Source organism: Alosa pseudoharengus, unplaced genomic scaffold (assembly GCF_046254945.1).
Source record: "Alosa pseudoharengus isolate Yale_2024_CS ecotype anadromous, Long Island Sound unplaced genomic scaffold, YU_APseudo_1.1 YU_APseudo_1.1_scf_3, whole genome shotgun sequence".
Lineage (NCBI taxonomy): Eukaryota > Metazoa > Chordata > Actinopteri > Clupeiformes > Clupeidae > Alosa > Alosa pseudoharengus.
Window position 1 is genome coordinate 42,926,622 of NW_027468718.1, and position 11,269 is coordinate 42,937,890.

Genomic DNA, 11,269 nt, shown 5'->3' on the forward strand with positions numbered 1-11,269 from the left:
AAAGTGTGAAATCCTTTATCAGATGCAGTGTTATATTGATGTAGAAAACACACACACACAAACTATACATACTCAATCATGGTTATACACAAACAGACTCAAATACAGTACACACACGCGCGCGCGCACACACACAGATGTCACACACATACCCACACATATACATACACAACACACAGTTTTTGAATTGCACCTTGAGTTATTTTTACTTCACAGTGCTGCTATGCCAAGATCTTGCAAAAATTGGGTGCATGTGAAACATTCCAATGTTATAAACAAAGTATAGTATGTTAAGTATGTTATATAAAAAGTATAATGGTGTGTACTCAAAAAATAAGGTGTTTTTAAAAGCAATTCTGGAATTAAGTTTCATCTAAATTTCATAGTGTGTTGTAACTAAGTAAGAATAGTACGTAAACAATATTGATCTCTCTCTCTCTCTCTCTCTCTCTGTGTGTGTGTCTCTTTGTTACACTGATACCACAAGAGTGTCTAAAATAACATATAAAAAAATAAATCAAACAAATGCATGAAATTCCATTCAATGTGCAAGTTTCTACAGAAAAGCGGCATCATTCAAAAGGGGTTTTAATGCAATACTGACCTCAAGTGGCTGGTTGGCAGGACTTCGGTGGAAGATGATAAGACATCATGGTGTCATCATGGAGAAGTCGCCCTCCTGTCTCTGCTATGGTTATTGTATTTAGCAGACAGTTTTACATTCAATTATATTACAGTATTGTCACGTGTGTGAATATTTTGGTTGTTTAGGAACTATTTTTCTGTGCTTTTATTTGTGTGCTGTGTCAATTCACATGTGTGTTCTTGTGTGCTGTGTATTACCCTTCCCTGGTGCTCCCAATGTTGACTGATAATGAGGGATAATGGACCCATAACTTTCCACCAATCCTGGCGGGTGGCTGGTTAAATGAGATTTGGGACAGGTGTGTTGGGGGAGGGGGCTTTCCTACTTTATCCCCTGACCAGGGATGCTCAAGGGACGCGACAGCATCGAGTTGATGGGTGTAGCAGGGTGATTCTCCAGCTGTGGTCCGAAAAGTACCATAGTTGGAGAGTCACCCAGCACCAACAGCGGCAGAGAAACTCCAGGGTGATAGCATCGTTCCCTTCACGTTGATCCTGGATGAGAGGCCGCGATCGGAATATCCGGCTGCTGTACTAGAGAGTCGAGCGTTCGTCACATCTCCGGGCCTCAGACTATGTCTGTGCCCGGTTTAGGCGGCTGGGACCTCTACCGACGGAGGACGAACCATACGGAAGGACGGTAGGCTACCCTGCTGTTCCGCTTGCCGCCTGCTCTGCTGGCCGCTTGCTTGCCTACTCCGTTGGGGGACGGAACTCCTGCTTGCTCTACTGGCCGCCTGCTTGCCTACTCCGTTGGGGGACGGAACTCCTGCTTGCTCTGCTTGCCTCTTACTACTACTCCTGCCGCTGTGTCTGTTGCTGCCACGCTATGCTAGTTGTGGGTGTTTGAAGTTTGGCCGCTAGCTTGTAACTGCTAGCCGTGGTCAACCTGACCGTCAGCTGTTTGGGAAACGGGATCGTTTGCTCTACGCTTCACTGTGCTGGTGCGGTGGCCGGAAGGAGTACAGCGCTCCTAGTGGCTAGACGCGGTTTTGACTCTTGATTGTTTTACTTGAAGACTGTTTTAGGAATTTGTGACTGCCATCCTGACATGAATGGGATTATAATCCACTTGTGATGTTTTAATATCTTCTGCCTAGAACATAACTGATTAATAAATTGAACAAAATAATATTAAATCCTTGTCTTGGTATCCTTCGCCTGCCCACCACATTCCCTGCTGTTGATTAAATTGTTTGCCTGGTCACGGGTAAACCAAGCCGATAGACCCGCGTGACAGTATGATGCATTGTGTGTGTGTATGAATATCAAACAGTAATAGTACAGACACACAGTGCATTATGTCCAGTCGTCTGTTAATTTAATAAAGATGAGTGCTTTTTAAATCTGAGTTCAGTGAGCAGAGCAGTACATTAAATAGAGTGGAGTAATGTAAGAAAACCAGAATGTAATTCAGATACCATACTTCACCAAAAATAAACACACACACAGTTAATCCAGTCCAACATGAAAGGTTCATATATACAAACAAAACCTGTAAACATTAAAATAAGAAATCAAATTACTAAATGCCTTTGCCCTATTAAATGTTCCATATTACACCTCCTCTCTTTCTCGCTCTCTCTCTCTGTGAGTGGTGTGTGTGTGTGTGGGTTGCCAACACACATGGCGTTTCCACTCTGGTTTACTAGGAGCACCTGCCAGTGACTTGTCCCTCAGCTGTCCAGCATGGGTTCTGTGTTGAGGGGCTAAAATTAGCATTGCTACATTTCTATGGTAGTTACTTCATGGTCAGTTTAAAGGTGTATGCAGAACAAGACAGTAAACAAGCATTTATATATGTGGTTTAACTGTCTAATATCAGTTTAATATGTTTAGATATATTTAAATAATAATATACAATGTTTATTTCCAAAGGAAATTGTCATTACTGAGCCAGAAATGTAAAACAAGCTGAGTCTTAGAGACATTTATTGTACATTGAATGACATCAAATACTGTTTATGTGTGTAATATTTTAATAACCAGAAGTCATACATATCTTAAAATACATACATACATACAAAATGTTTTGTGTATTGAAAATGTCTTTGAGAAACAGGAATTTTAACAGTGACATACTTAAATCTGATACTTGTGGCTGCTTTATTGTGCCTAATCTACTTCTATGTGCTATTAATATATGCACAAAAGGCAATGATACAGCGTGATAACAATTATAAAGCCCTATAATGGTCTGATAGTCAGAAATAGACTGCCTTCAGTCATCAATTGTGTCATAACAGACACGTTTGTGGGATGACTTGTCAGCATTCAGCCCTAAGACATATCATGTGATCCCAAACCATGCTAGCCCATTAAAACCAACCATAGACTTAAAATAGGCACAAGTCTCACACTCATACTGATGCTAGTTTATCCCCATGGCAATAACAGTGCTTGTGAAATCATCCCCGGCCCCGGTCTCAGCTTATCAGGTTGCCAATGAGGGTGGGTCAAGTACAGGAGTGACCTGGGGCTTCACAAACCCAACCATAGGTGCAGGGGCAGCTAAAATCGTCGGTGAGCAAAAGAAAAGTCTCTGGCAAGTTTATCAGCACCACTGGAGCGAAATTAGGTCGTTGGAGGTCGTAAACGGCCAAGTCACCCAACCTAAGCGGGATCAGTGAAGCCCAAGTCATGTGTCCTCACACACACACACTGCGGCGAGACATGCATTTATCGGTACTGCATCTGCACCGAGCGACCGATGAGGAGGAAGAGCAGGCCAGCCAGTAGACAGAAGAACACCCCGACGGGTGCGAACATGAAGGAGATCCCGTACTCCATGGACATGTCAAAGTCCGGACACCTGGCGCTCTGGTACTCCTTGTAAAGCGGCACTACGTCCAGGACCTCTTTCCAAATCACAAACATGATAGTGACGACCAGCAGGAAGAGAGCTGAGGAGGAGGAAGAGGGGGCAGAGGGAGAGAGACAAGAGCAGAATCGGGAGAGTGACCAAATGGATCGTGTTGTGCATCATGCACTTCCGTTCTGAAGAAATGGGTCAAAATTGCAACCAAAATTGGTCTGTCATATTGGCAAAATGGGCATATTGGCTAAACTGGAGCCAGAGTCTAGTCTGCTAGCTACTTTCAATTGTTTTTTTACAGTTATTGAAAGTGACAGAAAGAGAATATTGTATGGCCAAGACTCCACAGAAATGTCTGTGGCCTTTCTGAGCAGTGCAGGAGGTGTTGGGATGTAGAGTATAAGTGTAGACCTGTGCAGGAGTAGGTGTTGGGATGTAGAGTATAAGTGTAGACCTGTGGAGGAGGTGTTGGGATGTAGAGTATAAGTGTAGACCTGTGCAGGAGTAGGTGTTGGTATGTAGAGTATAAGTGTAGACCTGTGCAGGAGTAGGTGTTGGGATGTAGAGTATAAGTGTAGACCTGTGCAGGAGTAGGTGTTGGGATGTACAGTAGAGTATAAGTGTAGACCTGTGCAGGAGTAGGTGTTGGGATGTAGAGTATAAGTGTAGACCTGTGCAGGAGTAGGTGTTGGGATGTAGAGTATAAGTGTAGACCTGTGCAGGAGGTGTTGGGATGTACAGTAGAGTATAAGTGTAGACCTGTGCAGGAGAAGGTGTTGGGATGTACAGTAGAGTATAAGTGTAGACCTGTGCAGGAGTAGGTGTTGGGATGTAGAGTATAAGTGTAGACCTGTGCAGGAGTAGGTGTTGGGATGTAGAGTATAAGTGTAGACCTGTGGAGTAGGTGTTGGGATGTAGAGTATATGTGTAGACCTGTGGATCTGTGTTTCTTGTCATGGACAAAAGAGTGTCCATTGCCTGCCCAATTCGTCTGATTTTAACTAATCTAACTAATTTTAATGCACACATCTGGACAAATGTGACACTTAAACTAATCTAACTCATTTCAATGCACACATCTGGACAAATGTGACACTTAAACTAATCTAACTAATTTAAATGAACACATCTGGACAAATGTGACACATGCCGTGCCATTTTAGAGACAATGGCAGTAAGACCAAGTATACCCAGAGGCTGAGCTGGTGGTGTGCCTGTTTGGGTTATTCATAGAGTGTCCGGTGTCAACAGATGATATACTGAGCTCTAATTTTAGGATCCTCTGAGAGCATCCAGCAGTATTGTTACTGCTGACCACTAGCTAGCAACTGTGTTTGCTTGCACTTTAATTTATTTCTGGCTTGTCAGTAATAAATGAAAGTTAACAGCTAGTCATTATGACGGTTTTATTAAAAATTATTTCACTTGATATTTTTATTGGCAAGATATTTGTTAATGTCAAACTTTTAAACTGGAATCTTCACAACATAAAATATTGCAGTGTTATGACATGGGTATGATATACATACTCACATATTTCTTCAGGACAGTTTTAAGACTATAATGAAATTGAAGCACATTCCACAAACAGACACAACTGAACGTGAACGTTGGCACACGGAACAGCATAACAAATTCATGATTTACCTGATATCAAATAGAGTCCACCCCCGGCCTTGTAAAGGCAATGACTGGAGAATGGGGCGGCGCAAATAATGAGGAATCCAGCCAGAACAGCCGCTGCTACGCCCACCAGCATGAAGACGCTCCAGAAACCCCTATAGACTACACAGTGACATGACCACAATCAGAGGCTCTCCAGCTAAAAAGTAACAGTTACAAATGCAGACAGCCATATGACCAATTCATGGACTGATATCACATTTGGGGTTGGTAACCATAGAAACGCTCTGGTGCAAAATATGTGACATTTGTATACTTCTAGTCTTTAGAGGTTATCTGTGCAAGATTTGAAAAAGTTGACCTTTTGACTGGAAATAGAATTCTTCAAAAGCCATTCCAGTCGGTGCCGGATACTTATATCTATAGTCAGTGAAGTGACATAGTGAAATGACCCTTTAGTGACCGTCAACAGTCAGTGTATCTTGTACTTACTGATGGCAGAGTCGTAGGTGGTGGCATTATGTGACACCTCAGAGACTGGGTAGGGGAACAGGTAAGCATGTTTGCACTCCTTACTGTGAGGCTGATTGGCTGAAAGAGAAGAGCAACAGTTACCACACATTTAAAAGGGGGAAATGTCAATACCACTAATGTCATGAACCTTGCTTTATATTTTTCATTGAGGTGTAAAAATATTTATGTAAAATGTTGAAAGGGGAGATGATGGAACACAAACATCACCCTTTTATCTTATCGCCTCACATGACCAACTCCCACTTCATCCTCCTGAGCGGTCTGCGGGCCGTGTTTGTCGGGAGGGATGCCAGAGAGATTCACCAAGTGTGCAGATGACAGAGATACTGACCAAGAGGCCTAGCACCTCATCACATGACTTCCCTGTCAGACTGAAGACATCCTCCAGGCTCTCAGAAACACCCTGATTCATGCCATTACCATGTGACAATGCAACTATTTGGCACCAGCATGCAAGATTGATGATAGTCATCTTACAACCAAAACACTTCTCCTCTGACTCAAGTTTAGTCACTCAACATATGTTCCATTAGCCTGACATCGTCATACTCGGCTGGCATCCAGGCTAATGCTCCGTATAACAATTGCTGATGGTGAAATAACTAAGGCCCTAAAAATAATACATCCAGTTCACAATCACGTCATTATTACTCTTTTGACTCTCTTGTGAAGTTGAGGGAAGGATTTCACTTACTGAACCAGAACTTCAGCAGGTTTTCTCCATCCGAAGCCTCCAGCCTCCCGGTGAAGGAGCAGAGCCAGAAGAAGCCCTCATGGTGAAAGACAGTAGGGTCCTCAGCGTCCTGGTTCACCACCATGTCCCCCCGCTGTTTCAGGGTCAGAGAGGGGAAGTGAACGTGGGAGACGTGTTAATGTGTCGGTGGAATGCTAATTATACAACCTCAATGACACCTCAACAGCTATAAGTCAAACTGTTAGCAGTTGTTGTACATAGCAAGGGACTTCAAAATATGATTAAACAAACAAATATGTTGTGTTAAATAAACATACCCCATATGGCATACACACAGATTCAGTTCTATATCCTCTTTGTATAAAAGATGCTACCGAGGTTCAACTCACTCAGGGATCTAAGAAAATAATGACGGTGATGAAAAAGGGGCCATCCCTGCAGAGCTCTCCCATCATCACTACACTACAGCTCCGTCAGATGAACTCTGACCCTGCATGACAGAGACCCTAGCGACCAGGAGGTCATATAGCCCTGCTGATTCAGCATCAAGAAATATCCACTGACTTTCAGTGCTCCTTGTCAGGACAGCAGAGCTTGGTCATAGAGCACAGCTGTTCATAGTTTCAACCTTGCTCTGAAAATATTCTGTGTCTGCCGATTAAAAAAACAAAACTTGATTTCCCTCCATCTGTTCACATACAGCCATGTCTTTTGTTCCTCATTGCAACACATACTCTTGTCTCTGTCTCTTTCCCACATTTCCCTTGGTACATTGACAAGATAGTTTCAAAGCTCAGGCCTGCCTTGTGATTCCAGTTTCATTGCATACCATCGAGAAACAAATCTTCTCCCAGTAGGTGATATTCTACCCTGCTGTTGCACTGGGACTGTAAAAAGTGACGTCCCAGCCATCTGAAGCGTCTTAATCATGGCATGATGCAGACCCGCTGCCAAAGCCAGTGCCTGATATCGCTGTAACTAAGCACCTTTCAGCCTCTTGTGACTAGACCTGTGCAACTTCAAGTCCAGCAGACAACTTGCTTTAGAGATTCTCACTTCTGACAACTAAAGTCTTTACTTGGTGCAGTTGCACACAACACCAAATATCCAAATGACTGAGGCAAAGCCTTCAGATAAAACCCCACAAGCGTGTTGGATAAAGTAAGTGAAGCCCAACTCACCTCCACCAGGTCTGCTGTGCCCTCTGGAGCTGGGCATGTCTCAAAGGCTATGAGCCAGTAATCTGTGCCAAAGGACAGCAGGATGAAGATGGTCGCCAGAGCACCGAAAAGGCCGGCGAAGAACAACGCCACTCTCAGCTTCATGGCAGAGTCCTGAATGACGCTCTTGTTTGCTCTTCGTGTGTGTTTGTGTCGCTGTGTGCGAGAGACTGATTTAAAAACTAATCACCAAACCTCCCCCCAACCTCTGCTCATCAACTCTCCCCTTGTGACTCTCTTCCCCCCCCCTCGTCTGTGCGACTTTTTGGCGTGAGCGCCTTGTGTATCGGCTTAGTTGTCTGTCCTTTGATTTCCCTTTCCTCCCAGTGCCTCTGCGGCCCTTCTTCAGCCGTCAGTCTGTGTGAGGGTCCAGTGACACGGTGAGGGTGGTCCGGGGCGAGAGCATGCAGTGGTGTGAGGAGCTCTGCCTCCCCGGCTATTTTGGACTGGTGATTGAAGGTGACTGCTGCTGTTGAGAGGTGTGGCCAAGGGGCAAAAGGAAGGCGGCCAGGGGGTGGGGGGTGTTGGTGGTGGTGGGGGATTAGTACTGAAATATCTCCCCACCAACTGGAGACCCTCCCTACCGTCAACACTTCCACCACCATTCAAATGGGCAGGATAGTTATACTCACAACGAAACTCACACTCTGTTTTATCCTGCTCTAGTAACCTTCTCCCCAATTCCTAGTGGGAAACATGGGGAACTAAGTGTGTGTGGTGGGGGATGGAGTTAACTAAATATGATCTGTCCTTACGTGCCTCTGCTCAGGCTTTTGAGCCATCTGACATTGTGACAAGCTGAGCCAACATTTAGCATTAAGGCTGAATTAATTTCGTAGAGACAGGGGGTTAGAAATAACACAAATAGCTACCGACAAAATGTTATCCCTTAAAAACTGTGCTTGGGGTTAACAGAAATGTGTTGATTTTGACCTGACATTTGGAAAAATCTACCAAAGCAGGGATGCAGACTTTGCAAACTGGGCTCATTATCTGCCCAGCGGGGCATTTAGCGGAGACGGTGGAAAAGCAGCACCTTATTAGCACATTGCTGCCAATGGAGTCAGTGGCCCCACAGGAAAACAAAACAAATGCACAACCTCGCTCAGTCCACAGTGTGTGTGTGTGTGTGTGTTTCCTCTCCCTACTCTCTTAGAAATATCAAGGATTCAAGGGGTTCTATTTGTCACATTTACATGGAGATACTATTGTAAAACATGTAGTGGAATGGTGTCCTGGGGGATCACCAACTATTTATAAAAGATAAATAGGAAAAAAAGATGAAAGAAAGATTAAAAAGATTTAGGAAAGAGTGAGATAGAGAAGTGAGAATGCAATGTGTGTAAGAGCTGTATTTCAAGTCCATGTAGCCAGCAGCACCAGTTTTGTTCGTTAGGACTTAAAGGCAAAGTCCACAATGCTAATCCAATACACTTTTGTAAGCTATTTGCTCCTGGCTCTAGTAGCTGTACAGTGTGTGCGCTTATAAAAACCCTGGTGCTTTTACGCAGTCCTTGCACTGTCGATGGGAAACAGCATCATGGCTTGTGACTGAGCCATAAACAATTAATGTTTCTTCAGGAGCATGAAAGGGAGGGGTGTAATTTGATTGGCCTACTTTTTGGACCCTGTCTTCAATGTATGAACATGGCTGTGATCTTTAGCAGTGATCACATGACATGATCTTTGTGACAGAGGCTGCACCCAACTGAAGTGGTTGCATGTCGTGTCACACTGAAACCTTTTTGTCAAATACTGCTGGCCACAGCTGGGTGGTGGCAGTGCGCTTGTTATCATTTCCTCAGGGGTCACTTTTGGTCTGTCCCTCAGGACACTGAAAGAGCGACCTTTTCTTTACTCAGTCATTCCCTCTTCTTGACAACAAAGATAATGCCCTGCTCCACAGTGGGAGGCTGACACAGTCAGATGAGTGAGACACCTTTTTGCTGGGTTGTGGTACATCCCTGTCACCCGTCATGGAGTGGAGATGAAAGATTCAGGTGGCTGCATGTGTGTGTGTGTGTGTGTGTGTGTTGGGGGGGAGGGGGGCATTCCTCTACCACCATTATTTACCAGTGTTTGTTTTTTAAAAATAGTAACACATCTTTAATTAAGTAATTAATTAACTAATTCAGTGCTTTATTACTTGATTGCTTAATTACAGTTTTTCTCAGTCGCTTTGGTGCTTTTCTCAGATCAGAATGAAAATTCTCATAACTATTAGTTCAACCTCCACAACATTTAGTCATTTGTGCACATCATAGTAGCAATTTCTCCTTCCTCTGAACAAATTGCAAATGCTTTTGAACATGTATCAGTTGCTTTGTCATGTCAGTCAAAATGAACTATACTTATGGATGCTGAATAGTCGTTCCCAATAAAACTAATAGTCTTCGTTTCATTGCTTGAGTCATTACATACAAAATTGGTGAACTAGTTATTCATTGTGACAAATTCTGTCACAATGCTGTAGAATTGAAAAGAGCATATACAGTAAAACTGTGAAACTTACATATTCAGTGTCTTGTACTCACTTACTCCTCTAACTACAGCAATTTGTAACTTTACTGTAGTTTTCAAATTGCTGTACAAGTACTGTATAGTGCTGTCTTGAGCATTTTCAGGTAGTGTCACCGAGTTCTGACCTTTTTTTGCATGGGAAAACACTGAGAGCATAAACTGTCGTAATGAAAACATGACAAAGCCATTTGACTATCTTGTTCATAAACGATGGTGTCAAGACTTTTCATTTTGATGACACTGGCAGTTTCATTGACATAAATACTTGCTTTTGAGGAATGGACTATCCATTTTGAGCAAGTGACGTGCTTTTGCAGGTTATCCACTAGGTTTTGCAGTTTGCACTAATTGTTTTGAGAACTGCTGTGCAAATGTTAATAGTGATGTGAGAAAAGCACCAAAGCGACTGAGAAAAACTGTAATTGATTATGGACAGAAACCGTTCTTGTGGTGTGTCTTAGTCCAAAAAGAGCACAACTTCTTGCCAGAGAAGCCAAAGAGCACAACTTCTTGTCTATCCTGAGCAGGGTCAGGCCTAATCTTCCATATTTGCCTACAGCCATCCTTACCCCAGAAGACTTTGATAAGATTTGGGAAAACATTCTTGAAAGATAGGAGTCTTTTACTGTAAGTAATGCCCCCACTCAAAAGACTATCTTTCCCAAATCTTGTCAAAGTCTTCTGAATCTGGTGTAAGGATAGCTTACAGTAAGAGTCCTGGAGGCCCGTGGTGCTATCGTGTTACTCTGCTCTTGTTCTTAGCAGTGGATGGATGGATGAATAGATAGATAGATAGATAGATAGATAGATAGATAGATAGATAGATATAGATAGATAGATAGATCAAAAGGCATCCCGTAACTTACATTATGTGACACATATAGAACAAGTAGGCTAGGCACACATTTGTGATGAACAGACGTGTTAGAAGCTAACTATACACATCATAGGGTGACACAACAGTGGGAAGTGTTGGACAATTAAATAATGGGGTAGGCCTACTACTGTTACTTTCATTGAAAGTCTTTCAATTCAGTACTCGTAAGGCCTTTTCTAACTTACAGAGAAACATAAATTAAAAATGCGTTTGCAATAAATAAGTTAAATGCTCCGTGACTCAACATTAAACAAATTATGGAAAGTATGACTGCAGCTTGCCTGTGAGAATCAGCCATGGTTTAAAAAAAATGCTCTGTAGCCTACACACAATCAGAATCT

General features: G+C 43.0%; 1 protein-coding gene across 1 annotated transcript; it reads right to left on the minus strand.

Annotated features, from left to right (window-relative positions):
- Positions 1-2,637: 2,637 nt before the first annotated feature.
- Positions 2,638-7,708, minus strand: tmem182a (transmembrane protein 182a). Its single transcript, XM_076262717.1, has 5 exons — positions 7,493-7,708; positions 6,312-6,444; positions 5,576-5,674; positions 5,108-5,245; positions 2,638-3,548 (listed from the first exon to the last, which is right to left on the minus strand). Exons 1-5 carry the CDS (start codon positions 7,634-7,636, stop codon positions 3,325-3,327), a joined length of 738 nt encoding a protein of 245 aa, XP_076118832.1. The 5' UTR covers positions 7,637-7,708; the 3' UTR covers positions 2,638-3,324.
- Positions 7,709-11,269: the final 3,561 nt, after the last annotated feature.

Coding starts and splice junctions, on each gene's coding strand:
- tmem182a (XM_076262717.1), bottom strand. CDS start 7,636: ATGAAGCTGAGAGTGGCGTTGTTCTTCGCCGGCCTTTTCGGTGCTCTG. Junction 6,445..7,492: donor GCACAGCAGACCTGGTGGAG/GTGAGTTGGGCT, acceptor ACCCTGAAACAG/CGGGGGGACATGGTGGTGAA. Junction 5,246..5,575: donor CACCTACGACTCTGCCATCA/GTAAGTACAAGA, acceptor GTCACTGTGTAG/TCTATAGGGGTTTCTGGAGC.